This window comes from Canis aureus, chromosome 4 (assembly GCF_053574225.1).
Source record: "Canis aureus isolate CA01 chromosome 4, VMU_Caureus_v.1.0, whole genome shotgun sequence".
Taxonomy (NCBI): domain Eukaryota; kingdom Metazoa; phylum Chordata; class Mammalia; order Carnivora; family Canidae; genus Canis; species Canis aureus.
Window position 1 is genome coordinate 37,900,012 of NC_135614.1, and position 14,989 is coordinate 37,915,000.

At 38.3% G+C, this 14,989-nt stretch overlaps 1 protein-coding gene across 9 annotated transcripts in view; it reads right to left on the bottom strand.

Annotated features, from left to right (window-relative positions):
• Nucleotides 1–14,989, bottom strand: part of NSD1 (nuclear receptor binding SET domain protein 1) — a 154,247-nt gene that overhangs the window by 23,915 nt on the left and 115,343 nt on the right. For all 9 annotated transcript variants that reach the window (XM_077895393.1, XM_077895397.1, XM_077895400.1 and 6 more), the window contains 4 exons: nt 11,628–11,828; nt 10,133–10,312; nt 2,312–2,468; nt 649–854 (listed from right to left, as the gene is read on the bottom strand). In XM_077895393.1, the coding sequence (XP_077751519.1) occupies nt 649–854; nt 2,312–2,468; nt 10,133–10,312; nt 11,628–11,828 (744 nt within the window). The remainder of the gene's footprint in view (nt 1–648; nt 855–2,311; nt 2,469–10,132; nt 10,313–11,627; nt 11,829–14,989) is intronic.

The following is a 14,989-nucleotide window of genomic DNA, read 5'->3' on the forward strand; positions in this document are numbered from 1 at the left end:
CTTCTATTCTTCAATGTCCAAATATATTCAAATTAACAAGAAATACCTATGCTATCTTTTAAAGTACAGCTAAAGGAAGATAATTATCACTATGGGATACCAACTATGTGCTCTGATGATTTTTGTTTTTATTATCTCACTGAATTCTCAGAGCAACCTTTACTATATAGTAAGAGAAAACTAAGGCTCATAGTTGACTCATCTCCTACCCCAAATGTCCCCTTCACTGCTAGGCGTGCTTAAAAAAAAAAAATCTTTTGATTCAGAACATTTATGCTTTGACTTTCACTATTTAATTTTGCTCTATAACTTCCCTGGAACAAACACAATTCTACCAAAGATTCTGACTCTTGTCTAGTAAACCAGAGGGTTTAAGCTATAAAATAGTTCCAAAGCTGCAGTGCTTAACGAGATGATGAGAAAACAGAACTGATAAAACAAAAACTTCCCAAGGAAATCCAGTTCCATAAAGGTTAGGCTCAAAAATAATGAATTATGTGGATGAACTTTCCTGTAAAATCCTATAGCTGCCCCAGAGAGTGGAACACAGCTGCTAATGGAATATATGTGAATTCTAATACATAACAGAATAGGTACTAGGGCAACAAAGGTCTGTGTTGGCTTGAGAAACAAAAAGGATAAAGTTACCTTTTTTATATGTCCCATCTACTCCTTTGCCCATCTTATCCTTGCTGCTCACATCCCCCTCCATATAGGGAAAGACTCGGGCCTGATGCGTCCACAGATAGTCATTAGATCCAAAGAAAAGCACAGGGAACTCGCCCACATCATGTCTCATCTTATCAATATTGGAAGGTACAGCTCGAGGATGGCAGATCTCAGCTGGCCACCACCTGGAAAAGGTGAAAACAAGGAGACTTTAGAAGAATGCAAAACACCAGGAAAATGACCTATCTTTTAGGATGGGAATAAGGAATAGCAACGTCTATCTACATCAAAGTCCAAACTAGTGCATTTTTACAATATAACTAGAGAACAAATAAGTAGTATGTGCTGAAAATCTGAAAATGCCCACTCTCACAGATGTGCTCACATATACACTTTTTAGACTCAGTTATTCTACTTTAAGGAATCTATAAAAGGAAATTATAATTTAACAATAAATAACAATTATCTCATAGAAGATATCAACAAAGCTTAGACTATCATGTTCACTGAAGTATTATCTTTAAGAATGAAAACCTGGAAATAATCTAAATGTTCAACACTTAGGGAATGATAAAATAACTATGGTATATGATACACTGAAATACATTTTGGCCTTTAAAAAGGAAAACTCTGAATAATCGTGAGGGGTATAGAAAAATGACAACTACAAATTCCTCCCAAAATAAGATAAAAAGCATGTAAATTAATGCTTTACATATCCACTGTAGGAAGACAATTTGGCATTAGCTATTTAAGATGGAAACCCCTATTCCTAGAAAAACTGTGCATGAATACTAAGGAACATTGACAAAATGCTTATAATTCAAAGAGAAGAAAGGATACACGAATCACACTATACTGTAAGACTATATAAAGAAATGTAAAACAGCAAAGTATGAACTAGAGCATTGCACTACTATAAATTTCAGCAGCATAACAGTAAATGAAAAAAGCAAAATTCAAGAAAATATAGCAACAATTTCTTTATGAAGAGGTCTAAAACACACAGAACAAAATATTATACATGTGGTAAACCATTACAGCAAGGCAAAGGATTAAAAAACACAAAATGTAGTATAATGGTTATCTCTAGGGGTGAGAAGAGAATGGACTCAGTGAGGGTCAGGGAGGGAGCCTGAAAAGTACCAGCAACAGGCTAGTTCTTTAAATGAGAAGTACATACATAGATGGTCCTTTTTGATTCTTTTAAATCATGCATCTTATGATAATCTTTTATATGTTCCATAGTCAATAAAAATAATTTCAAAAAGGAAAAGACACAAAACTGAGTATAAACTCCAAGGCCAATTATTTGGAGGGTGTGTGACATTGTGTGTCTCCAAATACATAAGCCAAAATTTAGCAACCTATCTTCCTTGTTATGGGTTTGTTTTCATTCATGAATTTTCTACAGAGAATATATATTATTCCTCTAATCACAAAACATAAAACTGAGTTTTTTTCTTTTACAGTGAAAAATTAATGGAGGACCTTGCTTAACTGGATAATGGTGGACCTTGTTTAACTGGATAAACTATTAACAAAAAAATAGAAAAAAGTTAAGCACTGTATCTGAGATCATAAGAAACAGAGGATGAGATGGTAAAAGAAATCAGTGCCAATCTCCCTCATGCTCACTCACCTGTATCGCCCAACTTTTACCCAAACAATTTCCCTGTAATGCGGCTTTTTGCCTGCCTTACAATCATTGCAATACCAGTTTCCTTCAGGGATATCAATGTTCAGGCATTCACGATGAAAAGCAGCAGGGCAGGAATCACAGCATAGAAGGCTGCCTCCTGTGGGAATCAAAGAATCTGGAACTCAGAATCACAAGGCTACAAATAATGACCCAGCTGTAACAGCTTTTGCTCCTAACCAATTATTTATGTCCCAGCCAAGGGTGTGGTAACTTAATTAATTCAGAAATACTTTTCTGTAAGAGCACTATTCTCTTTCCAATGATCCTGTGAACCATAACTTGAGGGTTTGTTAGATTTACAGCAAATAAATATGAGATCTTATTGGCAAAATTAGGTTAGGGCAGTGAGATCAGAAGTCAACCTCTTAATAAAGTCAAGTATGTGCATATACACCTTTCTTTCTCTTCACTTAAAAAAAAAAAAAAAAGCTAAATTTTCCACAACAAACAGTAAATATAACCACATTTGAAGACTAAACAAGTGATTAAATGGCCTGAATAATATCTGACACTTATACTTAAGTATCAGCGTAACATTTATAAATCCAGATTAAAAGGATGCTGTTATATTAACATATAATTAACAAAAGAATAGAAGAGATTAGAGTTGTATGTTTCTTTGTATTACAAAAATAACAAGATCTAGCAGAAACAATGATCTCAAAATGTTTTATTTTTTTTTTAAAGATTTTATTTACTTATTCATGAGACACACACACACACACAGAGAGAGAGAGAGAGAGAGAGGCAGAAACACAGGCAGAGAGAGAAGCAGACTCCAAGCAGGGAGCCTGACATGGGACTCGATCCCGGGTCTCCAGGATCAACACCCCGGGCAGCAGGCAGTGCTAAACCGCTGAGCTACCACGCTGCCCTCAAAATGTTTTAAAGTTATTTACAACTGAAACATCTGTGATTTTCACTGGTGACAAAATTCACAGGTACTAATGTGATTTGTTGCCTAAACTTCAGTTAAATAAATGTTCTCCCCTCTCCATTGAGGTTTTCAGACACCAAGATAATTACATATATTGCAATGACAATGAATTTTCACTTCCTAAAAAGAAAAAAAAAAAAGAATTTTCACTTCCTAAAGATTTTCAAAGTGACTCAATTTATATATCTGAAGCTGAAATCCTCATGGTTGCAGACTATTATCTTATGTAAGAAATGAACATGCTTCAAACATGCTAGACTCAAGCATGTAATTCCAAGTCTTATCCTGAAGAGTTACTGGGGGATAAGACCTTAGCAAAGTAGGGATCCCTGGGTGGCGCAGCGGTTTAGCGCCTGACTTTGGTGCAGGGTGCGATCCTGGAGACCCGGGATCGAATCCCACGTCGGGCTCCCGGTGCATGGAGCCTGCTTCTCCTTCTGCCTATGTCGCTGCCTCTCTCTCTCTCTCTCTCTGTGTGACTATCATAAATAAATAAAAATTTAAAAAAAAATGACCTTAGCAAAGTATATGTCCACATCCATCTGGATTTCACTGTGCCCTTTTTGACTCGTAATATCCCACAAAAATCTGAACTTTGTGACACCATCTTTATACAATTTCTACTCATCCTGACTTTTTCCTTTTCTCAATCATTTGCAGCAGGCTCTTAAAACAAGCTTTGAGGGGTTTATTTTCTTGAAGTCAGAACTGTGTACTTTTTTTTTTTTTTTTAAGATTTTATTTTATTTATTCATGTGAGACACAGAGCGAGAGGTGGGGGGCAGAGACACAGGCAGAGGAGAAGCAGGCTCCATGCAGGGAGCCCGACGTGGGACTCAATCCCGGGTCTCCAGGATCACGCCCTGGGCTGCAGGCTGCACTAAACCGCTGCACCACCGGGGCTGCCCCAGAACTGTGTACTTAAGACCCAACTGCTTTTCAATTAGAGAAGCTCTCCTTTTATCTGTTGGATACTGACGCTGAATTCAGGGATACTTCACTTGGAAAAAGTCTGTTGCTGCAAAACAAGTTTGAAGAGTGCCTGGGTGGCTCAGTTGGTTGAGCGTCTACCTTCATCTAGGATCATGATCCCAGGGACCTGGGATCGAACTTTGAGTCTCCTGCTCCTTGCTAAGTAGGGAGTTTGCTTCTCGATCTCTCTCTGACCCTCGCCCGTCCACTCATGTTCTCTCCCTCTCTCAAATAAATAAAATCTTAAAAAAAAAAAAAAAAAAAAGTTTGGGGCAGCCTAGGTGGCTCAGTGGTTTAGGGCTGCCTTCAGCCCAGGGCGTGACCTTGGGAATCCAGGATAGAGTCCAAAGTCAGGCTCCCTGTAGGGAGCCTGCTTCTCCCTTTGCCTGTCTCTGCCTCTCTCTCTGTGTGTCTCTCATGAATAAATAAATAAAATCTTAAAAAAAAAAAAGTTTGAAGAACCTGCTTACTCAATACATATAGCCTGTATTCTATACTCTGAAACTCCTATTTAGCTATTCTTGTGTATTCTGTAGGATAAGTCAAACAATCTTAGCATGGGACATTAAAAGTGATGCAGAGTCACATAACTTACCTGCCTCAATGACATACCTTCTAGAACATTCCTATTTATGCTTAGTTATCTGCTGAGTCACAATCTCATTAACTGTGTGATTTGCCAATCACACGAACTTGGTAGAAAAATCTTCCTTTTACTAATAAGCAGGCTTTCGTAACAGAATAGAAATATTTCATTTACAATAAGCCCTTTGCACTAGACCTTAAAAGGAGGTTATATAGAATAAAAAGAAATCTGCACATAGGGGCAGCACCTTGGTGGCTCAGTTGAGCGTTTGCCTTTGGCTCAGGCCATGATTCCAGGATCCTGGGATCAAGTCCCACACCAGGCTCCCCATGGAGCCTCTGCCCCTCTCTCCATATCTCTCATGAACAAATAAATAAAATCTTAAAAAAAAAAAAAAAAAAAGACATCTGCACATAAGAATACTCGAAGAAAGGCTAAGGACAGAGCTGAGGGGAAATAGTGGCAAACAGTTTTGTAGGGAAGGACATAATGTGATTATGAGCTGAAATATGAGAAAAGAAAACAACATGATTAATGTGGGTAAATGGATGGGAAATAGACAGGAGACTTTATCTGGTGGCAGTAAAGGAGAAAGTATAGGAGAAAGACAAGTAAGACAGAAGAGGGAAAACTACATGAACCACCAAAAGAAACCAAAAGAGGAAAAAGTGACATTTTGTGGGAGAGGTAAAGGAAAATAAATTCTTTTTAAACATTTTATTTATTTAAGAGAGAGAGCATGAGTGGAGCAAAGGGCAAAGGGAGGGGGAGTAGCAGACTACCTGCTTAGCAGGGAGGCCGGACACAGGGCTGAATTACAGGACCCTGAGATCATGACCTGAGCCTAAGGCAGAAGCTTGACCAATTGAGCCACCCAAGTGCCCCAAGAGAAAATAAATTTTAAAAATATTGCTGAATTCCAGGAACTGTTTCCTTTCAATTTAGCAACTTACCGTATTATTATCCTAATACTCTGGATGATCACCTTTAGCTTTCTCTTATACATGGGCAAAAATGTCCTAAGGCCCTACTCTTTCTCTGTTGTCTAATAGCAGGATAATCTTAGTGGGAAAGCAGGTCTCGGGCTTTCTGGACTCAGGACAATTTTATCCTGGACATTCCCAAAGAAATGTTGCTTATGTAGGCTAAAAATATTGAACTTATTAATGAGAAACCAAAACTAAGAAAAATTTAAAATATTTGTTAATTCAGGCAGCCCCGGTGGTTCAGTGGTTTAGCGCCGCCTTCAGCCTGGGGCGTGATCCTGGAGACCCAGGATCAAGTCCCACATCGGGCTCCCTGCATAGAGCCTGCTTCTCCCTCTGCCTGTGTCTCTGCCTCTCTCTCTCTCTCTCTCTCTCTCATGAATAAATAAATAAAATCCTTTTAAAAATATATATTTATTAATTCACTTAAAAATAACTGTAAATCTATTATATAACATTTTTGTAAAAAATAACTATATCTTCCAAGATAAAAAACTGTTAGCTCAGTGTTGTACATTTTTGCAAATATTTTATTTTTTAATGATTTATCTACTTGAGAGAGAAAGAGAGAGTGTGTGCACACAAGTGAGGGGGAGGCTCAGAGGAAGATGGAGAAGCTCTGTTGAGCTGAGAGCCTGAGGTGGGGGCAAAGGGAGAGGGAGAGAGAAAATCCTAAGCAGAGTCCCCATCAAGTGGGGAGCCCGACACAAGGGCTCAATCTCACAACCCTGAGATCACAACCTGAGCTGAAACTCAGAGTCGGACGCTCAACTGACAGTGCCACCCAGGTGCCACTCAACTACACGAGTGCTTTAACTTAAGATAACCATCAGTATGAAACAGAATCACTTCATGTGTACTTTCTATTTTATCATTATTCTGTTAAAACAATGTTCACCTGAGAGCTGATATTTAATAAAATCAAATTTTATTCAAGGACATTCTTATGTGAAACTTTTTTTTTTTTTAAACTGAAAAGTGTGTGGTGACACAGAATATAATCACTGATTCTACTAGTAGGGTTTAGAGCCACTGCCTTGTTATGTATTAGGTGCCAGGAGTTTTTACCCACAGCTAGTTTTGAACGATCAGTGCAAATGTCAACAAACTATAAAAGGCAAATAATATTATTATTATGAAAAGAGTTACAACTTCATGGAAGCCCCTAAAAGGGTCTCTGGGTCTTCGCCCCTTTACAAGGATCATGGATCACACTTTGAGGGCCACTGCTACAGCTATTAAGTTTTCTAGGGGACTCAGTTATCATTATGAGTATCCATTATTGGACTCAATAGCTTTTCAGTTAGGATGCTCCATGTCAGGAATGTTATAACATGGGCACCCTCACTCTAAACCATGTCATTCATTTCATCCCACTATAGAATTAGAAATGGTCTAGTGCTGGGGTACCTGGTTGTCTAAGTCGGTTAAGTGTCTGACTCTGGATTTCGGCTCAGGGTTGTGAGATTGAGCCCCAGGTCAGGTTCTACGCTGGGCATGGAACCTTCATAACGTTTTCTCTCCCCCCCCCCCCTCTCTCCTTAAAAAAAAAAAAAAAGAAATGGTCTAATGCTGAAACTGTGTTATCATCCCATCTCCAAGAAATGAAAAAAATTTTGGAGCTACACTTCAGTTTCCCAGAAACCTGTTTTTAGTCTAAGGTTGGCATAATAGTTTTTTTTATATATTTATTTATTTATTCATTCATGATAGAAGGGGGGGGTGCGGGGGGCAGAGACAAGGGCAAAGGAAGAAGCAGGCTCCATGCTGGGAGCCTGACATGGGACTCGATCCCGGGTCTCCAGGATCACACCCCGGGCCGCAGGTGGCGTTAAACCACTGCGCCACTAGGGCTGCCCTAGAAAGTTATATTTAAATGCTATTAAATACCAAACTCTTATCTTTAACTTTCTTCTAAACAAAAGAAGGGTGATACCACAAATAGGTAGCAGTGTTTACCACAAGACAGTGTTATAAGGAGTAGGTATTATAGAACAAAAAGAATGTCCACTTGGTGAATTAAACATCTCTACCAAAAGTTCCCTTTCTATTCACATTATTGCATTTAACATTCTTTTTACTTATTTTTTATATTAACAGCATAGTTTGAGGATACAAACAATGTCCTGGTGCAAACTCCATTCAGTTAAGTGTAACTTTTCCTTAAATTGTCATGTACCATTCATTTTCAATCACATAAAGCAGCCAAAAAGCCTTTTTTGGCTTTAGCACTATTTAGCATATCCAAATTTCTCAAAAAGCATGGTCATTCAATTACACATTTTGACTTTTCAAGTATTTCCCCAGGAGGCGCCTGGGTGGTTCAGTCGGTGAAGCAGGACTCAATTTCAGCCGAACTCATGATCTTAGGGTCATGAGATCAAGCCCTGTGTTGGGCTCAAGCTAGATGTGGAGTTTAGGATTCTCTCTCCTTCTCCCTCGACCGCTCTCCTCCGCTCACACACATGCTCTCTCTCCCTCTACCCTCAAATAAATAAACAAAAAATAGTGAAGTAATGTCCACAACAGTCTAAGAAAAAAGAACTTGTAGCCTAAACATTTGTACTAACCCAACATATGCTTCTAGTATAGAGGCAAATGACAAATAGCCTCAAGCAGGGAATTATACTTCCAAGGGGTGCTTCCTAGAGGTTCAGCCCCCTGATGAGAAAAATTAAAATAAGGAAATCAGAACTACAAAAGCACCAGAGTAAACAAACTAGTGATGGTTACTAATCATTCACTAGTAAAAATCAGGCTGTCAAGAATGGAAAGGAAATGTATGTAAGAAGCCTAACACTGACCATTCAAAAGGAGAAGTACGTTCTAAGTTGAAGGAAAAAAAAGATAAAAAATTTATTTTTCCTCCACTTTAGAAGAATTTTTAAGAATTAATATCTATATGGTGAAGAAACACTTGACAGACATTCATAATAAATTCCTTCACTCTCCCTTTCTTTCTTCCCTTTAAATTCATAAATAAATGATTTAACAAAAAAGTAACCAACTGTATGATATAATCTCATCTTGTAGAATTGTTTCTATGTAGGTATCTACCCCTGCTTTCTGGGTACATGTGCTAATGTCTTAGGTAGTATCACTTAAAATTAGGCAATGTTCTTTTCTGATGGCAGGTGGGACAATTTGGGATTATTTATTTACTTATTTATTGTGGGGGGGATTATTTATTTATTACTATTATTATTTACCTCCAATTTACTTTTCCTTTTTTCCCCAGCTTTATTGAGATATAACTAACATAGAACATTGTAGAAGGTTAAAATTACAACAGAATGACTAGATATATGTACACACTGAAATGACTGCCAAAATAAGGTTAGGAAACACATCTAACATCTCACATGGTTGTAATTTTTTTCTTTCTGGTGGTAGTGAGAATTTTTAAGATCTACTCTTTAGCAGCTTGCAAATATACAATAAGTATTGTTAACTATAGTTACCATGCTGTACATGAAGTCCCCCAAACCTACCCATCTTCTAACTAGATGTTTGTACTGTTTGATCAAATTCCATTTTCCAAGGGTGATTTTATTTCCTTTCCTTTGTCTTTTTCTTCTTTCATTTGTTATCATTTATTTTTTTCAACATCTATTTATTTATTTGAGCGAGAGAGAGAGCGTGCATAGGCATGCATGCAGGAGCAGGGAAGGAAGAATGGGCACAGGGAGAGAATAGCTCAAGCAGACTGTGCTCAATGCCACAACCCTATGATCATGACCTGAGCTAAAACCAAGAGTCAGGGGATCCCTGGGTGGCTCAGCGGTTTAGCACCTGTCTTCAGCCCAGGGTGTGATCCTGGAGTCCCAAGATCAAGTTCCACATCGGACTCCCTGCATGGAGCCTGCTTCTCCCTCTGCCTGTGTAGCATCTCTGCCTCTCTCTCTGTGTGTGTCTCTCATGAATAAATAAAATAAAATAAAATAAAATCTTTGAAACAAAATTTATAAATACATACATACATACATACATACATACATACCAAGAGTCAGATGCTCAACCAACTGCGCAATCCAGGTACCCTTCATTTGTTCTCATTTTAAGAAAAATAAGGTCATTATTCAAAAATAAATAAATAAATAAAAGCTTTCCCTACTGGGGAAAAAAACAAGTTTAAATGTTCTGCTATGTTGTCATTAATTCAGGACATTACTTCCCAATATTTCTCTAGTGGTAATGTGAAGAAAATAATTTTTGTTGCAATTAGAATATTGTATTAATCTCTCTTTAGACCATTCATACACTAAGCAGTCATGTCTTACCTTCTGAGCATACAAAACACCAGCTAACATTAACATGCTCATGGTTTCGGCAGCCCCGCCTAGGTGTAAAGTGATTAGGGCAGATGATACTATTAGATGCAAGAATCTTGGACCCGGCAGCCAGGCAAAAGTCATTGGCATGGTATGCCACAGGGCAGCGGACACAGCGCATCAGGCGACCTAAAATTATGAGAAACAGAAAAACCAGAAGAGCAAAAGAAAAAGAGATTGAATATAAAAAACAACATGAGTTACTGAAATCTCTGTCAGTAAGAAAATGTCACTAATAGAAAGCAGCACTACTAGGACAGGGATCATAAAACACACAATTCACTATGAAAAGTTCACATGGGAGCTATGCATTAAGTTGCCACAAGGAGTCAGATCCTACAACTGTTAAGTGAGCCTGCCTCACCAAGGAAAGCCCTATTCAATCCACTGCCCTGACTCCTAGGAAACCTGGGATTAGCCTCAAACTAAATAGGGGAGATGTGCACAATAAGAATAAAAGGCCAGCTGGGAGAAAGACTAATGCATGCTTTCATTGCCTGGTACTGTGTGATTCTTAAAGCCTGAACTTTTAGGTGAATGAATCTTTCTACCCTCTTTAAGATAAAATATGTCCTCTAACATATATCACCAACTAAAAGCCATTATTAAACCAGCTAAATGCAATCCACAATAGTAACTGAAAAGAGGAAGATAAACTGGTGGTTAAACTGTAATTTTGATCAAGCAAGTAAAATTATTGTCCGTAAGTGATGAAATCTATAGGCTCAGGAAATCATATAAAAGGTTACTGCCAGTCTAATTAGAAGAAAAGTCTGGCAAATTTTTCCTGCTCAATCCCCTATGGGAGAAGTAGGGGCTCTTTGAGCACACAAGCATTTAACAGTAGAAATACAGTACTGGGTTTAGGAAAATTAGTAAGAGATCCCATTATCACTGAACAGAATTAAGTGATTATTTTCCCAATGAGAATAGACTTGAAAACTTGACTTTATCTATATATCCACAGTCAGTTTTGGAAACCTTAGTTCTCAACCTAACTATAAAGCAGAAAAAAGGTTTCAGGATACAAGTTTCCAATTAAAAAAAAAAAAATCAACACAAAACAAAAACGTTAATTCTGCCCTAAATTCATCTCTGAGTAATATCACATCTGACAACCATGGATATAAGGGGTCCACAGGTAAAGAATACACTTTGGTCTAATGGAGAAGGGAAAGGAACACATACAGCAGAACACTTTCTCAAACTAAGTATCACATGAAATCCAAATATTTGAAACCACCATGTAACAATAGGACTCCATGGAATACAACATGGGAACTACTGGACTAGTCCATCATTTTTTTTTCTCTCACATAAAATGCTGATACTCTGACAAAAGCTAGAGAGGACATGAAAAGACATGCCACATTGCATCTGGAAATCACACTGCCAATGAATCCAAGGTTCTACAATTAGGCCAGTCCATGTGAGAAACCCCTACCTTTAGATGCAGAAACACTGGCTGGATTAGCAGCATGGCAGGTTATACAGATGTGGAGGGAGCACCGGAAGCCCTTGTTCTGCATGACAGTGGGTGGATACTTCTGGACACACTCTTCATGATAAAACTTTCCACACAAGGGCAAAAGGCACCTTTTAACATCTTCCCCACTCTGCTTACAAACAAAACAGGTATGGATTCCTGGGAAACAAAAAGAAGGTAATAAATTAATGCAAATTCAAGAATTCAACCAATGCAAAACCATTAGACGAAAAGTTTGTGAGCATACAATTCTGCACAACACTCCTATATGCTGTGGGGTTTGGGGGCTTCGTACCAAGTAATTCTCCACCAGCTGAGGGTCTTACAATTCAACTCAATTCTAAAACTATATATCTGGGGGCAGCCCGGCTGGCTCAGTGGTTTTCAGCACAGGGCGAGATCCTGGAGACCTGGGATCGAAACCTACGTCAGGCTCCCTGCATGGAGCCTGCTTCTCCCTCTGCCTGTGTCTGTGCCTCTGTGTCTCTCATGAATAAATAAATAAAATCCCTAAACAAACAAACAAACAAATAAATAAATAACTATATACCTGAAGGTAACGTCATATCCCACAGGTTAAGGACTCAACTCTCTAAGACTGCCCCTGGCCACCAACTTCAGATGCCAGCCAGTCTCAAGTCCAGATTGTCATCTATACTTCTCACTGGCTACAAATCAGAGGTTCCCTCAACCCCTACTTTCTTGGGTTGATTAATTTGCTAGAATGGCTCATAGAACATTTTACTTACTGGATCCCCAGTTTATCATGAAAGGTTATAACTCATGAATAGCTCGATGGAAGAGATGCACAGGGCAAAGTATGAGCAAAGGGTGTGAAGCTTTGATGCCCCCTCCAAGAGTTATCACTTCATTCTGAATCTCCACATGTTCACCAAACCAGAAGCTCTCCAAAACCCATCCTTTTGGGTTTTGATGGAGACTTCATTGCATAAGCATGGCTGATTAAATGACAGGCCACTGGGAATTAATTCAATCTCCAGCCCCATCTCCCCCCTAGAGAGGAGTGGGACATAGGATTGAAAGCTCCAGCCCTTTAATCATAAGGTTGGTTCTCCTGGCAATCAAGCTCCCATCTTAGGTGTGTCTTTTATTAACATACTAAAATACACATAGGACATACACAAAGGACATCTTTATAATCATTGTCACACTTAGTAGAGGCCAAGGTTTTGGGAGTTCTGTGTCACAAGCTAAAGACCAAAACATGCATTTCTTAATATAAATCACACTAAAGAACTTTCTAACAGACTAATTAGGCCAACAACATGAACCTACTGAAAAATCCTAGTATCATTATTAAGTGAGAAAGTCTCGACAATACATGCTTTGCTGATATGACACAACAGGAAGTACATATTACCTATAAAACATTCCTGCCGGAAGAAAACTTGACCTGATATTAATCCAGCCTCTAGATCTAGCTAAAAGTTCCCAGGAAATATGAAAGATAGAGGAACAACTTAAAAGGACACCTCAAAGATGCAATCAACCAAATCTGCAATATGGAAAATTTAGCAGGACAAATGACCACTGTCTAAACAAAAAATAGGATGGGGGTGTACTGTTGCAGATTAAAAGAAATTTAAGAGACATCAAAAAATACAATAAAGACACTTTTTTGGATCTTGATTAAAATACTGAAAAGGACATCTTTGAGACAAATGGGAAAATCTGATAACGGGAAGGGGCAGTAGGTGACACATGGAAGTTACTGTATAATTCTGTTACACATTAAATTTTTTTTTTTTAATTTTTATTTATTTATGATAGTCACAGAGAGAGAGAGACAGGCGCAGAGACACAGGCAGAGGGAGAAGCAGGCTCCATGCACCGGGAGCCTGACGTGGGATTCGATCCCGGGTCTCCAGGATCGTGCCCTGGGCCAAAGGCAGGCGCCAAACCGCTGCGCCACCCAGGGATCCCTGTTACACATTAAATATATATTTTTTAAGTTGTGTTGGACTTTTGAAATATATAGGTAAACAGAGGCAGAAAACTGGTAACTACTAAGGCTAAATGATAAATACATGAGAATTCTTTATACTGTTCTATTTTTTTTTAAATGTCTGAGGATTTTGGTAATATAGAGTTTAAGAATAGGGAAAAAAACAACAAACAACTACCTCTCTCTGAGAGCAATATGATGTATGAGAAAGAGCCCAGGCTTGAGACACAGACCTGAACATAAATCTTGCCTGACACTTGCTGAAAATAGGAAATCATTAAAATAACCCACTTAACCTATAAACAGTAAGATCACTCAGCTAATAACGATTTTAGGACAAAATTTTAATTATGCATTTGGAAACAAGCAAACTACTTACTATCTGATGCCAATATTAAACTGGAATAACCTAAATTATAGTGTGGTCACTCCACATTAGGAAAATAGGGTGAGCTGCAAACATTAAGAAATTATTCCCTTGGGACGCCTGGGTGGCTCAGTGGTTGAGTGTCTGCCTTCGGCTCAGGGCATGATCCTGGAATCCCGGGATTGAGTTCTGCATGTGGCTCCCTGCACAGGGCCTGCTTCTCCCTCTGCCCATGTCTCTGCCTCTTTCATGTATAAATAAATTTAATCTTTAAAAAAGAAAAGAAAAGACTCCCTTCTTACTCAATTCATCTTGACAAAAACTAGGGTAAAATTTCCTACCCCAAAAATAACAACTCTTTATCTCACATCATATATAAAAATTAATTCAAAAATAGACCTTAGACATAAGAGTGAAACAAACAATAAAATTTTCATTAGAAAGAAAAAAAAGCTTTATGACATTGGGTTATACAAGATTTCTCCAATATGACACCAAAACAAAAGCTCTTAAAAAAAAAAAAAAAACCCTGATGAACCGTTCATTACAATTAAACTTCATCACAATTTTAAAAAGTGCTCTTCAAAAGGCACGATTAAGAAAATAAAAACTAATCCACAGATTGGCAGAATAATTTTTAAAGTATGGATCTGATAAGGAACTTGTATCCAGGATATGTATAATGAGCTCTTAAAACTCAATAAAATAAACAAGCAAACAAAATAAGATGTGAGCAGATATTTTATCAAAGAGGACAGCAAAAAAGCACATTAAAAAGATGCACAGGGACCCCCGGGTGGCGCAGCGGTTTAGCGCCTGCCTTTGGCCCAGGGTGCAATCCTGGAGACCCGGGATCGAATCCCACGTCAGGCTCCCGATGCATGGAGCCTGCTTCTCCCTCTGCCTGTGTCTCTGCCTCTCTCTCTCTCTGTGTGACTATCATAAATAAAATAAAATTTAAAAAAAATTAAAAAAAAATAGAATGTT